This window comes from Pan troglodytes, chromosome 1, assembly GCF_028858775.2.
Source record: "Pan troglodytes isolate AG18354 chromosome 1, NHGRI_mPanTro3-v2.0_pri, whole genome shotgun sequence".
Lineage (NCBI taxonomy): Eukaryota > Metazoa > Chordata > Mammalia > Primates > Hominidae > Pan > Pan troglodytes.
In genome coordinates, this window is record NC_072398.2 from 183,537,968 (window position 1) to 183,560,069 (window position 22,102).

General features: G+C 50.0%; 1 protein-coding gene and 1 long non-coding RNA gene across 2 annotated transcripts; one reads left to right on the forward strand and one right to left on the reverse strand.

Moving 5' to 3' along the window:
* The first annotated feature begins 5,248 nt into the window (after positions 1-5,248).
* LOC107976935 (uncharacterized) lies at positions 5,249-10,769 on the forward strand. The gene is made up of 3 exons (XR_001721256.3): positions 5,249-5,283; positions 6,159-6,231; positions 10,693-10,769. It is a non-coding gene; the product is annotated as an uncharacterized LOC107976935 (long non-coding RNA).
* Positions 10,770-12,334: 1,565 nt separating this feature from the next.
* FOXE3 (forkhead box E3) lies at positions 12,335-14,173 on the reverse strand. Its single transcript, XM_016962721.4, has one exon. The coding sequence runs from the start codon at positions 14,088-14,090 to the stop codon at positions 13,113-13,115; it is 978 nt and encodes a 325-aa protein (XP_016818210.1). The 5' UTR covers positions 14,091-14,173; the 3' UTR covers positions 12,335-13,112.
* Positions 14,174-22,102: the final 7,929 nt, after the last annotated feature.

Here is a 22,102-nt window from a genome sequence, read left to right on the forward strand (position 1 = left end):
TTATGCAAAATGGGGATAATAATTGTACCTACCTCATTGGATTGCTGTAAGGATTAAAAGAGATGATGCACATGTAAAGCACTTAGCCTACTGCCTGAAACTTTGAAAGAGCTCAATAAAGGCCGGGTGTGGTGGCTCACGCCTGTAATCCCAGCACTTTGGGAAGCTGAGGCAGGCAGATCACCTGAGGTCAGGAGTTGGAAACCAGCCTGGCTAACATGATGAAACCCCATCTCTATTAAAAATACTAAAATTAGGCCGGGCATGGTGACTCATGCCTGTTATCCCAGTACTTTGGGAGGCCGAGGCGGGCGGATCACGAGTTCAGCAGATCGAGACTATCCTGGCCAACATGGTGAAACCCAGTCTCTACTAAAAATACAAAAATTAGCTGGGCGTGGTGGTGCATGCCTGTAATCCCAGCTACTCGGGTGGCTGAGGCAGGAGAATAGCTTGAACCAGAGAGTCGGAGGTTGGAGTGATCCAAGATCGTGCCACTGCACTCCAGTCTGGCAAAAGAGTGAGACTCCGTCTCAAAAACAAAACAAAATACAAAAATTAGCCAGGTGCAGTGGTGGGCACCTGTAATCCCAGCTACTTGGGAGGCTGAGGCAGGAGAATTGCTTGAACCCGGGAGGTGGAGGTTGCAGTGAGCCGAGATCATGCCACTGCACTCCAGCCTGGGCAACAGAGTGAGACTGTGTCAAAAAAACAAAACAAAAACAAACCAAAAAAAAACCTCAATAAATGTTTTGCATCATCATTATTAATCACTCTACCTCCTGCCAGGCACAAAGCCTGACACACAGTAGGTGCTCAATTAATGTTAGATATGTGGATATATTAATGAAAGAAAAGAGGAAGGAAGAAAGGAAGGTATGGCATATCTCTCTCTCTGGGACTCCCTATAGAACTCTAGGGAGTTCATCAGTAAATCATCAATGGAATTCTGTATTCACTGGGAACAGAGGTTGTAGCTCAGATCATCAATAGAACTACGTGTTCGCTAAGAACAGAGGTTGCTTCTCTCCCATCAGTCCCCATCTTTGAGGGGAGGAGAACATGTCTCCCTCTCAGACAGAGTTTATCCATGGTTTCTGGCTGTAGCAGTCATTGGATTTGTCTGTTGTTCTCTCTGCCTCAGTTTCCTCCTTTTAAAATGGTTGTGACAAATCAAACCAGCTTCCAGACTGAGCCCTGCCAAAGTCTTCCAGGGGCTCCACATTGCTTGTAAGACAAAACGCAGTTTCCCTGGCATGATGAGCTGAACATGCTTACAGTTTTTGCATGTCTTGGCCCTCTGTTGAAGGAAACCTTCCCTCCTGTGTTCCATGTGGTCCTGACGGGGCTATCCAATTTGTTCCCCTCACAATTACTCCCCAGGAGCAGACAGGCAACCAACTGGGTCATACATACCATTGCAAGTTCAAGGCCCAGTGATTGGTCCAGGCAGTGGTAAGTGACCTAAGTAGCCAGTCACCCCTTCTACATGATTTGACATATGGACTCTGAGATTTGGGACTATGTAGACCATGGGACTGGCACTCTGGGACTCTGGGAGGAGCACCTCTCCTTTTGGATCAGAAGACAAGGACACAGGCTTAGCTGTCAGAAGCCAACTCCCTGCCACATGGAGAGTGCTGTTTGACATCAAAGCCCACACACAGAGGAAAACAGCCTAAAGAGAGAAAGAGACTTAAAAATAGTGTTTGAGTCCCTGGATCCAGCTCTGCCTGAAACTGGAACCCCTAGACTTTCCAGACATTCAAAAAGAAAGAAATCTCCCCTTTTGCTAAGCTAGGTTGAGGTGGATTTCTGCTAGTTGAGTTGAATTTCACAAATAGCCTAGCCACAAAAGGGAAGAATCCTGGGTCTCTGAGACCACTGAACTGCCATACCACCCTGAACTGCCTGCACTGACTGTTATGTAAAAGAGAAATAAACTTTGGTCTTGTTTAGACCACTGATGTGGGATTGGGGGGGGCCAGTCTGTCATTCACAACTGAACCTAACCCTGCTTAACGCACGAAAGTTTGAGAAAATGTCCTATAAACACGAAAGAAAGATCTGAGGTAATTAGCCTGGAGAATAAAGGCTTAACACAGCCAGCATCTCCCAATCTCCACAGGGCTCATCTGGGGCAGAGAGACCAAGGCAAAAGAGAGCCAGAAAGGGGTAAAAAGCCTCACTTTCTGTGTCTCCATGCAAGGAGAACATTCTAACAGGGCTGTCTCTGAGATGTAGTAGATTACCTCGGTGGCTCTGAGTTCCTTGTCACTGGAAGTGCTAGAGTGGAGGCTGGGTAATCACTGAGTATGAATCATAGAGGCACCCAGGTGTAGCAAGAAGAGTTCAGGTCTTAGAGCTGGGTTCAAATTACGCTCTTACCACTTATTAGTCTCAGACAAATAATCTCTGTAAGCCTGCATTTCCTCATTTGTAAAGCATCCAGATAGCTGGGTTGGAAACGGACTAGGGAAATTTCTTATCCTGCTACCTCATGGGGACTCCTGAGACCTAGTGCTCTAGCTGGAGCCCGTCATGGATCAGGATGTCTCAGTGAGGTGCCTTGCCCTCCTCTCCAACCTTGACATGTTCAGGGACACCTCCATCCTGCCATGAAAATGCATTACCCACTGGTTTGTTCCTGCAACTGCAGAGGAACAGTGGGGCCTGAGCCAAGAGGCCTGGGCCCTACTCTCTGTCTTCTCTCTGACTTCCTATGTGACCTCAAGCATGCCCCTGCCTCTTCTAAGGCCTCAGTTTCCTCATCCAACATATGAGAAGTGTATCTCCATCACAGACAATCTGGGTCTAGAATCAGGGCTCTTAACTACTGTGCCATACCTATCACAACAATAATCATCATGTTACTGCCTGGCCTTGCCCTGCCCAGCCCCCTCAAGGTCTGCTGGAACAGGCTACTCCTCATCCTCTGCCTAGGTCAGCCCCAAATGGTGACAACTGCTACATGAGCTGACATCACAGGCCTGGGCAACCCAGAGGTTCCCAGTCTGCCAAGGGCCTCATTTCCAGCCTTGAAATTTGACTCCCCATTAGTTACATGAACACCTCTCACAGGGGCTCTGTGTGATCTTTCCTCATCCACACCTTCCTTCAAAGTTGGGGCCACTCATATCTGGGGGACTAGAGGCAATGAAATGGGAAATCTGAAACAGTTGTGGAGCAGATCTTACAGCATTATCCTATGGTCAGAAGAAAGGAGTCACAACTGGGGACCCAGATGGGGAGACAGCACCATTTGGCAGGAAGCCTGGAGGCCTGAATGGTGGAGGTCCAAAAAGCTGGTTCCCTATACCTGCCATGGATGCCCAGGATTTGGGGGCTAAAAAGGAAAAGGAGCCACCACCCTGAATGGATTGACAGCCACGGCACAGCACACCCCAGGGTGGGCATGGCAAGTACCCATGCTTCCCAAATCCAGAGGCCAGGATACCTTGTGAAGGGACTGGTGGCAGACTGATGGAAAGGCCCTGGAGAAGAAGGCAGTCGGGTTTGAGAAGGTGAAAATCTGACTGTGGTCACCAAGGGTCCCTTTGAGAAATAAAAGGGGACTGCTGTTGAAAGGAGCCAGTGTGACCACACAGGGGACATAGTGCCTTGACAAAGGCTGCATGGAAATCCACTTCCACGGATTTCTCCTGCTGGTGTACCTGCACACATATGGTATGACATATGTACAAAGTCACATTGTGGTGCTGTTCGGAATGTCAAAAGGTTGGAAACAACATAAATGTCTATCAAGGACAGGTTAAGCAAATAATGAAACATCTGAAAAAGGGACCAGTATACTGTAAAAGTAGAATATAGAAGTTCTTTATGTACTCAGCTGGAGAAAGCACCAAGATACGTTGTTTGTTTGTTGTTTGTTTTTGTTTTTGAGATGGAGTCTCGCTCTGTCTCCCAGGATGGAGTGCAGTGATGTGATCTTGGCTCACTACAACCTCCACCTCCCGGGTTCAAGCGATTCTTCTGCCTCAGCCTCCCGAGTAATGGGATTACAGGCAAGTGCCACCACACCTGGCTAATTTTGTATTTTTTGCAGAGACAGGGTTTCACCATGTTGGCCAGTCTGGTTTCGAACTCCTGACCTCAAGTGATCCACCCACCTTGGCCTCCCAAAGTGCTGGGATTGCATGCATGAGCCACTGCACCCAGCCAAGATACATTGTTGAGTGAAAAAAAATTTCAAGATATATAGAACAGTGTAAACATGCATCCAATTGTGTTTTTCAAGGAGAAAATAATGTATACTTGTATTGGTTTACGTATGAAACAAAAATATCTAGAAGGATGAATAAAAATCTAGTAACTGATTATACACTAGGGCAAATTGGAAACAAATGGGAGACTTCATGGATGACTTTTTTATATTTGTAAAGTGAAGTGAATGTATTACTTATTCAACAATTAAATAAAAACTTTAAAAGAAACAGTTGGATTATTTCAATAACTAAGACTGAGTGTGCAGAACATAAGAATAAAAACCATTACTATGGGCTGAACACTTTTTATGGGCTCCAACTTGAAAATATGGTTGGTGGCTATGAATGTTGAAAGCAAGGGACATGAAGCCAGACATGTGAGGTGCCTGTGAGTATCATCTGCCTGCCCATCAGACAGGGAAGCAGTTGAGTCTGCTAGCTAGGACCCCAGATTTTCTGCCTTTCCTCCTTCCTGTTCTGTTCCCATCCCTCTGTCTTTGGCTCCCTCCCTCTGTTCGTCCCATCTAAGTTACTTTGAAAGTCTGCCAGCTGGACAGGGGTTAGGATGGATAGAGGAAGAAGGGATTTCACAGGAACAGGAGCAGCAGGCCCTCCCCTCCCTCCTTTCAGAACTCCAACCCACCACCTTCAGGAAGCATTCCTTTGTGAAGCCCACAAAACCCCAGCCCCTTCATAACTCAAGGGAGACAGACTGATGCCCAGGGTGGGACCTGTGTCTCCCTCAAGCAGGGTCCAGGCCTCTTGTCTCTAAGTCTCATCAACTCCCTAAACCCCAAGTCCAGCCTCCAATAAGGGCAGTTCAAACCAAAGCTGCAGTATGCCCAGCTCTGGCCAGGCTGCCCAGTGAGGGACATAGTGGAACAGAGAAGACACAGGCGCTGTCTGGGAAGCCCCAGTCAGGCAGGGTAGAAAATCCTCACCCATCATCACAATGCTTTAGCAGTCACAAAGGCCATCCCTACCCAGACAGAGAGGATCGGGCACATTCTCTATTTTGAGGTAGACTGAGGCTGAGTCAGGATAGAGGCTGGAATTGGTGAGTGACCAAGGAGACCTAGCAACCCCTCATCTCATAAAGCATTCTACATACTATATTGTCATCTGCCAATATTTGAGCTCTCTGAGCAGGGACAGTGTCTGAGACATCTCTGAGTCCTCAGCTGGGAAAGAGCACAGGACCTGGCACAATCAAGGGACTTGGGGAGAGGCAGTAATTGCTATGAAGTGCAGAGAAAGGAAAGGACTTGCCTAAGTGTTTGACCTGAGACTAGACCCCAGGTTTTCTGCCTCCAGCCCAGCCCCCTTTCCTCTGTCTCCCTCTTACAGAGTAGATAAATTGTCTGCACCTAGGGCCACCAACCTCACACCCATTCCAATTCCATTTGCAGTGGAGCAACTACCAAAGCCTGTCAAGAGGAAGTGGGGAGGGTGAAAGATCTGGGAGGGTTTTCTAGAGGAGGTGGGAACTGCAGCTAGTTTTCCTCTTCTGCACCAAACAATTGGTTTCCCTGCTGGAGCAAGTGCCTTTCAGCCACCAGGGGCTCCTGCCAGCCCAAAATAGCATCCAAATGGATCTGACTTCATTCCAGTGATTTCCTGCTCAAATCAGGTGCACACGAGGTGGCCAATAGGTGGCGCTTTTATCTCCAAAAATTGATGGGAGAAAGGAGATTAGAAAGAGGGAAAGGGGAGAGAGGGGAGTATTCGGGTGTGGAAAGGGTGTGGGGAGTGGAAGACAGACAAAAAAAGAGGAAACCAAAGACCTGTCATCACGGCTGGAAAGGCTCTTTTCAAGATCGGGACAGTGGGTGCGGGTGTAGGGGAGGAGGATATTAGGGTGAACTGAATAATTTTATTGGTGCCTGGGGCTTTTCATCCAAGTTTCCACCTCCACTTGTTTCTTCCTGAGAGAAAGGAGAATGACTTTGAAGCCAGGCAGACCTGGAAGCAAGTCCTGGATCAGTCACTTTGCAGCTTGACCTGGGTAAGTCACTTAACCTTTCTGAGCCTGATTTTCATCATCTATAAAGGTGATGATGCACAGTTCCTACAATGGGGAGCAAATAATTCTAAGAATGCCATCTTTGCATTCCAGGAATAAACTGCACGATTGCATATATTTTTTGTAATACATTACTAAGTTTAATTTGCTGATATATTGCTGACAAGTTTTGCATCATCTTTCATATGTGAGATTAGGCTATATTTTGTGTATTCCTTTATCAGGTTTTGATAACATAATTAGATAACATAGTCCGTAGAATTGGGATGACTTCCATTTTTTCTGTGTTCTGGAGCAATTTATGTAACTAGAGAAATAGGTTCCTCAATGGTTTGACAGAATTCACAGGAAAAAAACAGCTAACCTAGGTGCCCTCTGGTGGGAGCAGTGGAGGAACCATCTCTGACAATGTTGTCTGTTCCTTCTGGGCTAATAGGTGTACTGAAATTAGTTACTCTTTAAATTAGGCAAGCCAGACCAGCGGTGACTACCAGCAAAATGACCACTCCAAGCTTTCAGGGTTGGCCTGAGGCTATGATTAAATGGGAAAGCGTTTGGCCTTAGTAGATTAGGATGATGTTAGCCAATGGCTGATTCTTTCTATATAGCTTTGCATATCTACTTTTTTCCACTTGCACCTCCACCTCTACCAAACCACCACCCTTTCCTGCCTGGATGCTGCAGTAGCCTTGTAACTGGTCTCCCTACCCCACCCCAGGGCCCCTCTAACTCTGTGTCCGTGACATATTTAGGGCTATGAAATTTCCTCTGAGCACAAGTTTGACTACATCCTTTAGATTTTAATATGTACTGTTCTTACCTTTATTAATTTATAAATAGTCTGTAATGGCAACTTTCTTCTAACCAAAGAGTTATTTATTTAGATAAATGTTTTTAAATGTTTAATTGCTTAGTTTGAAGTATGGTCCAAGAATATATACTTTTTTTTTTTTTTTGAGACAGAATTTTATTCTTGCTGCCCAGACTGGAGTGCAATGGTGCAATCTTGGCTCACCGCAACCTCCGCCTCCTGGGTTCAAGCGATTCTCCTGCCTCAAGCTCCCGAGTAGCTGGGATTACAGGCATGCACCACTATGCCCGGCTAATTCGTACTTTTAGTTGAGATGGGGTTTCTCCATGTTGGTTAGGCTGGTCTCGAACTCCCGACCTCAGGTGATCCGCCCGCCTCGGCCAAAGTGCTGGGATTACAGGTGTGAGCCACTGCACCTGGCCCAAGAATATATTCTTATTCATGTGGGAATTTATAAAACTTTTTGAATGTTGGTTTTTTTCGCTATAATAAGCACATTCATATAAGCATATTCTGGATCACTTAGATGACTTCCTTGTAAGAGATACCTAATACTTGAAGTCTTTATTTCCATTTATTATCAGGTAGTGCTACTTTAATCTTGAGATGAGGCAAAAAAAAATGTAGATTTTATACATATATGCTGTATTTGGGCCCGTTGGTATCATGGCCTGCTACATGAAGGAATGCCTGCAGTTCATTCAAAAGAAAAAAATGGTGTTAGCCAGGCATGGTGGTGCAAGCCTGTAGTCTCAGCTACTCGAGAGGCTGAGGCGGGAGGATCGATTGAACCCAGGAGGTCAAGGCTGCAGTGTGGTATAACTGCACCACTGCACTCCACCCTGGGTGACAGAGTGAGACCCTGTCTTAATCAATCAATCAATAAAATTAAAAATGGTGACTTTAGTCATCACATGGCCCGAGGAATGACAAACCCAGAAAACCTGCTATGGAGAAGTCAGAGCCACATTCACGGAGCAAGTGATGTAGTCTCAGCAAAACTATATTATATATAGTTTTTGTTTTGTTTTGTAGATGGAGTCTCACTCTGTCGCCAGGCTGGAGGGCAGTGGCATGATCTAGGCTCACTGCAACCTTCGCCTCCTGGGTTCAAGCGATTCCTCCGCCTCAGCCTCCCGAGTAGCTAGGACTACAGGCGGGTGCCACCACACCTGGCTAATTTTTTGTATTTTTAGTAGAGATGGGGTTTCACTATGTTAGCCAGGATGGTCTCGATCTCCTGACCTCATGATGCGCCCACCTCAGCCTCCCAAAGTGCTGGGGATTACAGGCGTCAGCTACTGCGCCCAGCCACAATATATTCTTTTACATTTGACTAATGTTATGCACTTGAATTTTTATTTCATTGTTTGAATTTAATTTATAAACAATTTTAACAATCACATAAGAAATACAAGTCTAAGGAATTTATACCTGCAAATACTGACATTATAATAAAAAAATTAAAGTCAGTACTGGAAGTCCACAGAATTCTTTCCCTTTAAAAGTAAACCACAATAACCTGTATCGTGCAAAATCCCCTCACCCCCATACTTCTAGGATCTCCCAGAGAGGTAATACACTTGGGCTCAAAACCAATCCAGTCACTACAGTGGAGGGCTCTCTTGAAGGAGCCTCTCTGTTACCATGTTTGCCAGTGTCACTGCCAAGGGTGTCACTTTCCTATGTACTCAATTTTCCATGTGCCAGGGTAATGTTGGCTTCCTTCTTAAATGGATCCAGGAGGCCCTCAAACCAGCTCAGCACCATCCTGGGCCCAAAGCTACCCTCCCTGTGTTCCAATTCCCTCTAAGTCAGGAAGTCACCCCTCTCAGGGCTTCTCCTCTCAGGTTTCCTTCTCCTATAAGGAAATCTCCAGAGTTCTCCTGCCCTGTCCTCCTGCCAAAACTCTTAACCCCTCATTTCCATAATACTCCACCACCTTCCCTGCTTCCCTACAGGTAAAGCATACTAAGCTGAGAAAATATCTCCCATTCTCTGATTCCCTCCAAAAAAAAAGGTCTACAGAGAAGCACAGCATTGACGCAAATATTTCATTGTCAAATGCCTGCTTAGCTTCTCATGCTAAAACAATTTCAGATGTGCAAAGTTTCCAAAAAATTTTACCTCGACTGAGAAAAGGGAATAAACTAAGAAAAAAGGGAAAATAGGGATATCAGGAAGTAGAAGATCCAAAACAGGACATAGAATTCCCAAGGTAATGGTGAAGGGAATTTCCAGATCCAGCTCTGTTCAGCCGACCTGGAGCACCATCAGTCCAGATGAGCCGAAGGTTGGAGGGTTCTGGGAGAGATGCCCCAGGAAGGGAAAAGCATAACCACCAAAAGCAATTATAGGTTTCCTGGTAAGTTTGACCTCACCTCATGAAAAGCTGTACCACAGTGTTACTGGAAGGTATGGGAAGATTTAGCTTCCCATAGATTTAGCTTTGTACCTTTGTAGGTGCAAAGGAAGTTGAACAAATGAAAAAATAAGGCATTATTAAGTCCTGGTAAAATAAAAGGTTGCACACACACACAAAAGGAATTATAATTGTAGTACACTAGTAGCTTATCACAGAACAATATTTACATAGTAACAATGTAAATGCTAAAACTTTAAACGAAAGTTGGTAATTTGAGGGGGAATGGAAGGAGATAAGAGATTTTAGAGGTACATGTTCATCTATCATAATAGGAAGTTAATCGTTACTGTTTCAAGAGAGATGAGTAGAAGCATGGAAATATGGAAGTATATTTCAAGAGAAATATGAATTGAAAGCGGATTTTTGTATGGAACAAAGCAGAGATCCTGAGAGTGGTGCAAGATACCACTATAAGTCTATGATTGCTACTTGACTTGTCAAATTATGTGCTGCTTTCGATTTTTTTTTTTTTGAGACAGTCTCGTTGTGTCGCCCAGGCTGGAGTGCAGTGGCATGATCTTGGCTCACTGCAACCTCCGCCTCCCGGGTTCAAGCAATTCTCCTGCTTCAGCCTCCCAAGTAGCTGGGATTACAGGCATGCGCCACCACACCCAGCTACTTTTTGTATTTTTAGTTGAGACAGGGTTTTACCATGTATTTTACCAGGCTGGTCTCAAACTCCTGACTTCAGGTGATCCACCCACCTCGGCCTACCAAAGTGCTGGGATCACAGGCATGAGCCACCATGCCCAGCCTGAATAAAGGAAAATTAAGGAAGCATTTAAAAAATAAAAATCTGATTTTCCAGTTCAAGGGTGACCCTCCTAGTATTTCCCTACAGATATTTTCTACCTGTCCTCGAAGTGTTCCAAGATCCTGGGACCGAGACCTGCAGGGTAGTAGCAAGAATTGAATTCAGAGCTCAGGAAGCAGTTCCTGGCTTCAGGAGAGCGAGAAGAGTCCTTTCCTTCCCTGGGATTTCTTAGACTAGGAAAGAATTTATCAACAGAGGCTCTGAGGCAGGAGGAGGGGCTATAATACCGTTTGGAGCAAAAGCAAGTTTGCATTTTGATCTTTACGGAGCTCGACTTCCTAGAGAACCGAGGGCCGGATCTTTTGCTACCTGCTGGGCCTAGGGAGGGGCAGTTTACTAAACTTAGAAGTTGGGAAATAGCCTCCACCTTCACCTCTTTCACTCTTTCTATAGGTCACTATGAGGATTGCCAGTGGATAAGAAGGTGCCAAAGTCAAAGTACTGTCCACTCAGTCATTATTCTGTAAGTCAGGCACAGTATCAGACAGCAGGGATTCATGCCCTCGAGCAGTCAAAATATGTTAAGTGAAGGACTGCTGTGCATCAGGCAAATCAGATCTGACCCTTGCTCAAAGGGGCTAATAGCTGGTGGAGGGGGTCTATCCAGGTCACTTCCTACCATACTGTGTAAACCTACTGCCCTCCCCTCAAAGAGGGCCTTCCTGGCCTTCTCAGATTTTCATACTTTCTCCTCTATGGGCGGCCCATTGTCCACCCTCATCTTCCATCACCACCCCAGAGCTTCAAACTCTGGTATCCAAGAGAGGCACATCCTGCACGTCCTGCACGCAAATCACACTCACCCTGGGTTCAAGATGGGGGACTACCTCCCCCATCTTCTCCTACCCCTAATTCAGGCTCAACTAGACTGGGAGCCCTGGGGTGGGGGAGCTTGAAAAAGCCTGATGCTTAGCATTTGGGTCAGCACCAGACAGCAGGACAGGGTCAAAGGCCAACTCCCTCCCTCACACCTCAGAGTCTCTGCTCAGTGCTACCCTGTCCTTGGTGCTGGGGACAGTCAGGGATCAGCTCAGATCCCTTCTGCCCTATCTTACAATCCAGCAGGGGAGGTAAGACAGGGGGCATAGCCAATGGTGCAGTGCCTGGAAGTTCAGAGTGGGTGGGGTGTGGTTCTGTGACCTGGCCTCAATCTTTATAGTAGAGAGCGTAATCTTTTAGGCTGAGCCCCTTGCCTGAGGCCAGCGCCTTTCCTCTAGAATACTATGCATACTAGTCACCTGGGAATTTTGCTAAAATGCAGAATCTGATGATTCAGTGAGTCTGAGTGGGGCCAAGATCCTGCATTTCTATTTATTTACTTAAATGAGGTCTCACTACGTTAGGCCAGGCTGATCCCAAACTCCTGGCCTCAACCGATCCTCCTGCCTTGGCCTCCCAAAATGCTGGGACTACAGGCATGAGCCAGCACGTCCTGCCAGATTCTGCATTTCTAACAAGCTCCCAGGTGATGTTGTAGGTCTGTGAACCACACTTTGAGTGCAAGGCTGTAGAGCATTTATCTTATTTCTCTGAGCGTTGATGGTTGGATTAATGACTCTTCCCACTGGCCCACAACCTCCATGAGGCAGGGATTTTGCCCATTCAGTAATATTTCCCCAGTGCCTAGCACAGGCTCAGCACATTAACTAACTGGAGGAGTGAATCAATGGCCAGTGCTCCTTTATCCATGGGAGCTGGGAATAATCCCAGAGAGCAGACAACCTGCTGCTCAGATACATTCACACAAGTGTGTACACACACATGCCCAGCCCATCTCGTCTCTACCGGGCTGAGATGCAGGAGATGGCATTTGACTAGGCCTACTATGTGCACAGCTATGGCTGAATCACTTCCTTTTTAAAACAAAATTGTGTTAGCCACTAATCCTGCTGGAGAATCACTTCCTAATCCCATTTCATGAACTTCTGATTGATGTCTCACAAGGAGGTTCACCCCATGTGGCAACCCAAGATCTAGAATAAAGCTCACCCGTCTCCCCAGACCACTCCCCCAAGTCACCAGCCAGCACACCAAGTCCAGAAAAAAGTTTCTTTCTTTTTAATTAAACCAGCTTTAATTAAAAATAATAATAACCCAATAAGTCCTAAGTTTTCCAGGGGGTGGGGCAGACCTAAAGGCCCACCAACTCCCCTTTCAGTCAGGAGCCCTGGTGCTGCCTGTCTGAAATCTCCAAGAAATGCCCTCAGGGCGTGAAGAAGGCAGCCAGGTGTGTCTACGTGAAAGGGGGGCTCTCTCCCAGGAAGAAGCTGAGGGCAGACAGGTAAGTGGAGGTGGGGGGCAAACTTGTGGGGAAATGAAGGGACGCTAGCAAGTAAGTCATGAACCCAGGAGTCTGACCTCTAAAGTGTCGGAAAAACATGAGAGAAGGTTGATGAAGTACAGTCGGTGGAGGAGGCGGCTTGGGATCACAGATCTGGCTTCCAAAGGCTTGGAACTCACCAGGAAACCTGGGGTATGGACTCACTGGAGGCGAGTCAGCTCCGGGGCAAGGGACCCACAGACAGCGCTGGGGTAGGGGGCGCCGCAAAGCTGGGGGCGCTCACAAGTGGAGGGAGAAGAAATGAGAGGCTGGCAGGTCAAAGGGGACGCTTCTGTCCAGTGGCGAGATGGTGGGAGCCTCCCCAGGGATGGGGGACGGAGAAGGATGTAGCAGGAGTTTGAGTCCAGGAGGCCACGACGAGAGGCGCAGGGTGTGCTCCAAGCCAGGGTGGGGGGCAGAGGTGGGGCGCTCGAGGGCGGCGCCGCAGGTCCGGGGCACAGGTCGCACAGGTGCCTGCCCGCGCGGCGCAGGCTCACAGGTAGCGCTCCAGCCCCGACGAGAAGCCCGGCTGCCTCAGGTAGGCCTCCCCAGGGCTGAGCGGGCCGAGAGCGGCTGCCGGCCCGGCCAAGGCCAGGAGGGGCTCAGCGGGCAGCGGGCCGGGGCCGGGGCCGGGGCCGGGGCCGGGGCGCGTCGCGGGCAGTACCAGGCGGTCGGGGACCTGCGAGTAGAGTGGCGGGGAGGCGGCGGCAGCGCAGGGCGGGAAGGCGGCGGCTGCGGCGTCGGGCGCGGCGCAGCAGGGCGGCTCGGGGGCGCCCAGCCCCGCTAGCTCCGGCTGCAGGTTCACCAGGCTGTCGACGCTGAACAGACGCGCGGGCGGCGAGGGGCCCGGTCCGGCAGAAGGCGGCGGCGCCAGCAGCGCGGGGCCGGGCGCGGGCGCGTAGGGCGCGTAGGGGAAGGGGAGCGGCGGCCCCGGCGCCGCGGCCGCGTGCGCGGGCAGCTCGGCGCGCTTGAAGCGCTTGCGGCGCCGCAGGAAGCTGCCGTTGTCGAACATGTCTGCGGCCGCGGGGTCCAGCGTCCAGTAGTTGCCCTTGCCCGGGTTGCCCGGCTCGCGGGGCACCTTGACGAAGCAGTCGTTGAGCGTGAGATTGTGGCGGATGCTGTTCTGCCACTTGCGCGGGCTGTCGCGGTAGAAGGCAAAGCGCTCGGTGATGAAGCGGTAGATGGCGGCCAGCGTGAGGCGGCGGCCCGGGGCGTGCGCCAGAGCCATGGCGATGAGCGCGATGTACGAGTAGGGCGGCTTCCCGCGCTGCAGGGGCCGCCGCCGCCGCCGCCCCGGGCCGGGCGCGGGCGTGGGGGCCGCCTCTCCGCGGCCAGCCGCCGCCTCCTCTGGCTCCCGCCCTGGCTCGGCTCCTGCGAGCGGCGACGGCGGCGGCCCCGACGGCGCGACCGCTGGCAGGGCAGGGAAGCCAGAGAACGCGGCGGGCGGATCCATGTCGCTGCGCCCCGCCATCGGCTGCGGCAGCCCCTGCCCGCGCGGCTCCGGGACCGCAGGGGCCGCCAACCCGCTTTATATGGACACGGCCCCCCCCAACCACCGCCGGGGGAGAGGGCTCAGGCCTTGCCTGCTGGCCAGCGCCTCCCCTCTAATTTCCTCTCCCAGCCCCCTTACTCTGTTCACGGTACCCTCCTCCATTTCGCCCCTCCCTTTCTGCCTTTGGATCAGTTTTTCCCAGACCCAGACTCACCCCTTCCCCATCTCGGTTAGATCAGCCCCTGGCCCTATCCCACTGTATTTGGTCGGTCCCCTTCCCTTTCCACCCCTCCTTCTACCCCCTCTCCTTTGGATCATTCCCAATCACAAATCCACCCATTCACTCTCCCAGCCCCCTCCCCATTTTGCTCCTCCCAGTAGTCGGTCCCCCCATCCTTCTCCTGGCCTTCCATCCCCAGCTGGGACAGAGATGAAGGCCGCCTTGCCAGCCCTCAGTATCCTGATGGGGAGGTGTCAGGCCCACTCACAGACATTAGGGAACCTGGGCCAAGGTAATGAAGCAGCGGGGCAGGGCAGAGCCAGGCCGGTTTTGTCTCTGGGAGGATGTTTGACTGCTCCAGATCAGGGTCACCATCTTGCCTCTCTGCCACCCCCCTCCCCCATACCCCTGTCATGCCCTCCCTCCAGGCCTTGAGAGCATTCTCTGAAAAAACAGAATCGTGGAAAGTGGTGCGGCCGCTTTAAATGAAGAGCCCCCAGGAAATCCACAACTTGGAGCTGCCTTTCTGGCTGCCTCCTCTCCACACCCCCCTGTTAAAGAAAACAGCTTTTCTTCACATACACACACACACATACACCCACACACACAGTACAAAATGTAGGCTTCCACAGACTGGGGGTCTGAAAAAGCCGCCTTCTGACCCAGAAACACCACACTCACATCTCACTGGGGATGGGGGGTCTTTGGCAGTGTTTGTTAAAAACTCAGTCTGAGAAGTTCCACCCACAACTGGCATCCAGGGGGATGCAGCACCCAGCCTATTTTGGGAAACTTCTTCTCCCAGGAGACAGGAGACCCATCCCCAGCTCCAAGGGAACTACAGGGTGAAGGAGACTTGTCTTAAAGTGGGTTGTCCTGGGGACAGGCAGATCAAGGGACTTGGACGTGGAGCAGGGCTGGAAGGACAGTGAGCCCACTGAGGTGCTGAGTTTAAGGGGAGCTCAGTCTCAGGGCCTTGCAAGTGCAGTCAGCACTTGAGAGCCAGGGCCTCCTTACATTTGGGGCATCTCACTTGCCCCATCCTAGTCCCCCAGCCATGCTATAGAGTGTCCCTAGGTATAGGTGACCAAAGCTAGTTACAGCAGGCCTGTAAACTCCAAACTCAAAATCCAGTTCAAAATCCAAACTCAAAGCATGGAGCTCAAGGGCCCCTCTCTCAGCTCCAGTCTCAGCTGATGACATCACAGCCACCATTACTGAGCATTTTGTATTTGGTAAACACTTTATGTACATTATTGCACTTAAGTTTGGGCACCCCGTGAAGTGAGTACTGTTATTATTCCTGTTTTGCAAATGAGGAAACTAAGGTTCTGAGAGGTTAAGTGGTTTCCCTGACTTCATACAGCTAGTAGTAAGTGGTAGAGCTGGAATTAAATGTGAAGTTCAAAGCTCTAGCACCCCACTCTTCTAAGAATGCCATCCTTTAAGGCTGAGCTGAGACATTAGAAATAATCAGAGTATTTCCAGCTCCCACAACTTCAGCTGCCAAAGTAGATTCTTAGCTTCTCTCCTCACCTCCTGGTCAGCATATCTAGGTGCCCATTGGGCATAACCACATGGATATTTCAAGGTATCTCAAACCCAAATGTCCTAAATGAAATGCATCTCTTCCTCTACCCGGTACATCCTCCAGCCCTGGCCGGCTCTCCTTCCAGCATTCCATATCTCAGCAAATGGACCTCTCCCCTTTCCTTCCGACCACCACCAGATGAAAGTGTGGTTATCATCATCTTGGGCTCCTTCCTCCCCACTCACTCTCCACATTCAGGCAAGCGCCAAGTCCCGTCAATTCCACATGGGTCCCAGATCCATCCCTCCTTCAGTTCTCCTGGCCTCAGTTCAGCCTTCATTGCTCACCGAGTACTTCTGGACCAGTCCCTTAGCAAGTGCTCCAGGCAAGACAGAGATGAAGACTCGAAATCTGGTGGAGAGACAGACAACTGCCAGTTATGATAGAGGTGGCCAGAGGGGCTACAGAAGCAGAGAGGAAGGAGATGACACTTGGAGATCTACAGACAATCCCTAACCCACAACAATGAAGAGTCAGCTCAGTTTATATTCTAGCAGGTCCTGCCTCAGAAGCCTCTTCAACCTCCCCACCCTGCATTCTTTTTTTTTTTTTTTTTTTTTTTGAGACATAGTCTTGCTGTGTCACCCAGGCTGGAGTGCAGTGGGGCTATCTTGGCTCACTGCAACCTCCAATTCCCAGGTTCAAGTGATTCTTCTGCCTCAGCCTCCAAGTAGCTAGGACTACAGGTGCCCGCCACCACGCCCAGCTAATTTTTGTATTTTTAGTAGAGACGGAGTTGCGTCATGTTGGCCAGGCTGCTCTTGAACTCATGACCTCGGGTGATCCACCTGCCTCGGCCTCCCAAAGTGCTGGAATTACAGGCAAGAGCCACTGCACCTGGCCCCACCCTGCATTCTACCGCCTGAAGGTAGACCATATGGAACACAAGACAGTGCAGTCACAATGCCCAGCTCACCAAAGAAGAAGGCAAGACAAGCCACTGCAGCATCAGGAAATCTAGCTTCAAGAGCAGAGTGACCTGGGGCCAGTTCTCATTTAAGCCTCAGTGAGCCTCAGTTTCCTCAAACAGAATAATGGAAGCCCCCTCTCAGCATTTTGAGAGCCAAGTGAGATCAGGTATGAAAGTGCCTGGCCCACAATGGCACTTAGCAAGAGGTGCTTTCTTTTCCTACTACACAATTGGCATAATCAGTATTAAACCAGGGGAAGGAGAGAGGCAGGGCCAGAGAAGTTATTTCAGCACCTGCATATTTTCAAGCAGGTGCAACATAATCCTGCAGCTAGACTCAAGTGCAGACCAGAGCTGACAAGGTCTCATACACTACCTTTCCCACCTTCCCTTAGTGATGGAGCCCCTCCAAAGCACCCACCACAGCTTCCATCTCACACCTCCAGGCAGTGAGGGGGTTGAGGGAAAAGTGGCTTTTATTACCACCCGTAGCTACATGCAGTTTCCTTGTACTTTCAGTTTTCTGGTCAATGTGTACAGCCTAGGACATAGTATATGTTCAATAAATGAAACTGAATGTGTGGTTGGCTATGCTAATCCTGGGAAGGGTGGGGGTGGGGAACTAGGCCAAAGGGGTGAGAACCCAGACTTTTCCAGTTCTTTATGCCTGTCTGGCCCCCTCCATTGGGCCTGCTTCCCGGAGCTGGAGCCGAGCAGGCCAGTGTCAAGGGGCGGCCCAAGGGCTAATCCGTGTTTTCAGCGTGGCTGGGCCCTCTTTTCACAGGCCCTGGGCCGGACGTGATGCGGCTGAGCATCCGGGCATAAGATGGCCAGTGAAGGCGGCCCCTTTCTCATGGGCCTGGATTCCAGGCGGCCCAGCGTCTGAGTGGAGCCCCTGGGGCGGGAGGAACACAGTGGCTGGGCTGGGCAGTCCTTTGTCTGACCACACTGGGTGGATATTCGGGCTGGCAGGAGGGATTAATGGCCAGGGATTGGCCCTGGGGCCGGCCTTCCCACTGCCCTTTGGAGGCCAAAGGCCCAGGTCAGGGCACACAGCGTCGATGAATCTCTAGATAGGAGTGGAAATTCCCACCCTTGTCCAAAGCTGTTAGCACTAGCCCCCAAGACTCCCTGCCCCCAGCCCCAGCTCTGCAAAGGCACCACTAGCCAAGACAGACCTTGAGGCAAGGAACATGGGGTAGGGGCCAGGGCTTCCCAACTACTCTGCCTAGGAGACAAGGCTGAGGCAGAAAGCCCTTTCAGGTCCTTGGCCCAAGATACCCATCCTCATGATTGCCCTTCAGAGCTCTGAGAAGAAAGAGCCATGTTAACTCTGTGAGTGCCCAAGGGACCAGCCTGAGGCTCCTGAAGGCTTCCTGGAATGTTCCTCAAACACCTCTAGTTTGAGGCCATCCCAGAGTCATTTATTTCTAAAGCCCTCCATCACAGCTTCCACCAGTCTCGAGCCCAGAGGCTGCAGAAGGGGCTCTGGAGCCAAGGAAATCTCAGATTCCCCAACACCATCTCTTGCCACTCAGAGGTCCTGAAGGCTGCCGCAGGGCTTCCTCCCTCTTAGGCCCAAAACTAGAGCTGCCCAGGATACTGCTTGTTCCTCAGAAGCCCGAGGCAGGCAGTTTCCCGCTGGCTGGGCTCTGGCAAGGCCTTTTCTGACCAGGCTGCTCCTGAACTAGGGATGACAGCCACAGCCCCATCCTTACCAGCAGGGTCTGACTCCAGAGGGCCTGAGCCAGGCTCAGGAAAGGTAGCAAGTACAGGCCTGACTCTGGAGAGAGCATCAGGGAATAACCCAGGAGGAGGATGCCCCCTTTGTGATTCTTTATTCCTCATGCTCTTTCATTCAGCAAATTCCAGTCATCTGTGTCCAGGCTGCCCTGGGTGCTGGATCCTATGGTGAGTCAGACTGTTCTCTGCCTTCACTGTGCTCAGGAGGAAGCAGCCCCTGAACTTCCCCCATAAAAGGTCGTTGGTGTATGGTGTGGGTAGAGCAGGGACTGCAGGAAGAAGAGACCTCACCCTGTCTGGCTAAGTGGGGAATGCATCCCAGAAGGGGTAAAGCTCTAGACAGCCAAGTGAGGAAGGCCCCAGACTGGATTAGGGGCTCAATCTCTGTGGCTCCATATCATCTCCATCACTGCGTTTACCTTATCATGTTATAATTGTTCCTTCGTGTGTCTGTCTGCCCCATTTGACTTTGTATGCACTGAGGGCACATACCATGTCTCACTCAACTTTGGATCCCTGGTACTTAGTATAGTGACTGGGAGAAGCTGATGAGTAATAAATATGTATCAGATGGGTGGAAGGTTGATGGCCGAATACCAGGTGGAGACAACCTTGGGTGCAAGATCTGAAGGCAAGTGTGTATTGTCCATTCTGGGATGTGCAAGACTTTTTAGGAAGTGTTTTTCTTAGAGTTACGCAAGTTATATGTGTGAAGTTCTTAGAACACTGCCTGGTACATATCAGTGCTATGTAACTGTTAGCTGTTGTCGTTGCTACTATTATTCACTGTGGCTGGTGTAGACTGCCAAGGGACTGAGACAGGAATGTAAATGGGCTCAGATTGGAGATGACTTTGTGTGCTGGACCAAGTAGGACCTTTCTAGAGACAGGGAGTCTGAAATTTTTCCAGCCGGGGAGTGACATGATCAGATGTCTCATTTAGGTCACTCAGTCTATCGGGGATGGGCTAGAGAGGGAAGAGGCTAGAGGCTAAGAGACCAGATAGAAGGCTGACCATGTGATGAGATGTGAACTAAGGCTGTGGCTCTGGGCCACATCAGACACTTCACTCCCCTTCACTCAAGACAGGGATGGAGAGAGAACATTCAGCCGTCCATCTCAGATGGTGGCTTAAACATCGACCTGTCACACCGTCCAGAAACTGGCCATCATCCTTTCCTTTCTCTCCCTCTCCAACCACCTCCAGTCACCAAGACCTGTTGGTTCTCAGAAAGTTCTGTTGAATCCATTCTCTTCACTGAAGACTGCAGCAGCCTCCTGGCTGGTCTCCCTGCCTCCTCCTCGGATTCCTTCACTCAGCAGCTAGAGCAACGCTTCATCTGTGGCCCCTGCTTAAACACCTCCAGTGGCTCCCTGTCACTCTCAGGGCTCAGGCCCCATCATCAGCATGGCTGGCAGGCACCACAGGACTGGCCAGTGAACCCCTCCTTCCTCATTTCTCACCGCCTTCCCTGTTCCCTGATTCCCTGCAACACACACATTCTATACTGAGCCAAGTAAGTGCCAAGTCTCCTCCCACTCTGCGTTTTTGCTAATCAAAATTACAACAACCCGACTGGCCAGCTTTAGATACAAATACTGTCTCATGTATTTGTCTAACTAGCCCTTCCATCTCCAAGACCTTTATAGCAATAAGTCTCATCTTTCCCTCTGAAAAACTCCATTTCCACATTGTCAAACAAATAAGCAAATGAAAACCCAGAGAGTTTTCCCATCCAAAGGTAGAGAGGGAACCAATTACTTCTCCCACTGCACCCTCTGCCAGCAGGGCCCTTTCTTCCCTGATCTGCCGGGTGTAATCCTGCTTGTCCCTTGAGAACCACTCACAGAAGATAACCATTTCATCTGCTAGAAAACATTTCCCAATTTCTTGCTCCTTCTCCAGGCAAAAGGCCTGCTGGCACCTCTGGCCTGACCGTACCCAGAGACTGGATCACATGCTCCTGCTCCATGCCTGCCTCCCCAGCGGAATGGGAGCAATTCCTCCTTGGACCCTATGATAGGCTGCAGAGGGGCACGGCTCAGTGAGCATTTGTTGAGTGCCTGACTGACTACCCTGCTGAATGAATAAGTGAATGAATGAATGACCACACCTGTCTGGAAAGGTAAAAGGTCCATGTGCTGGCTTCCAGCTAGGAATCTGCCTTCTGCCCTCACTGCCGCTGCTCAGCTCTGTGGCCCTGGGCCAAGACCCCCCATGCGGGCCTTGCTTCAGCAGGGTCCAGGCTCAGCTCTGGCTCCAACAATGCTGGCTCAGCCCTGAGGGTGTAATTCCAGCCGCTCCTAAACCACACACAAGGCATCTGAAGTATGTTCCGTGTCATTTCGAGCTGTCAGCGTTCTGACATCCACCTCGCCCCCGCACCCTAGGCAATCTCAGTGCTCTCAGGCCTTCCTGCTTCTCATTTCCAGGGAAGCCGAAGGGGAGTGGTGCTGTCAGCAGGCTGCCAGAGCCAAGGGAACCCAAGCTGGAGAAGAATGAGTTTGAATCCACCATTCATGTGCTATGTGACCCAATGCAAGTTACACACCTCCTGTGGCCCATGTTAGGGACATAAGCCCCTCATACTTGAAGGACTCTGAGATGATCTGGGCCGCTTAGCTAAAGGCATCTGGAAACCATGTGGCACCCAGTGCTGTCTGTAAACTACATGCACAGTGTGTCTCTCACATACAGTCTGAATGTTTTTCAAATGGATGTAGATGCTGCTGTGATTGATAAATACAACCACATTTAAAAGTTTGGCAGTTATTTTTTTGTCATGATTTTTAGTCCATCAGTGGATACTAAAAGCACAACTGCTATCACATGAGGTAACTGGGAGGTGTTTTTTTAATCCCCATTCTTAAACTATTGCTAGAATCCAATATCTCTTCTTTACAGTTTTGGACATGCAGGTCCAGAAAGGGGAGAGGCTTGTCTAAAGTCCTGAAGCAAGTCAGTGCAAAGCCTAGGACTGTAACCACACTGCACTCACCCCTTCCTCCAGCCCCCACCCAGCTCTTTCTTCTCTGCATTTATTCAACAATATTTATTCAGCACCTGATTTGTGGCAGACTATGCTAGGCACCAGGGAGCCAAAAATGAAGACCAAGGATTCTTACTGTCAGGAGCTGACATCTGGGGGAGGGTGGTGGTTATGCAGGGAGGGACACATTAAACAGATTTGTCCTAAGTGTTAAGAGAAGCCATTGAAGAACCTCAGTGAGAAAGTGGTATAAAGCTCCTGTTGATTGAAAAACTTGAGTGAGAAAGTGGTAATAACTCGGCAAGCTGCTCATATGTGTCTGGCCTCTCCACTTGCTCTTAGCTCCTGAGGGCAAAGCCTGGGCCTCATCCTCTTGTGGATCCAGGAGAGCAGTCGCTGAAGAGAAAGAGGAAGAAAAGGAGTGGCTAGAAAAGAAAGTTTATTTCCACTGCAGGAAGCACTGCCTCCCATCTGAGAAATGTCCCAAGCAGGAATCAGGTAATAAGACTCTGAAAAATCATCTGGCTGGGTGACCGG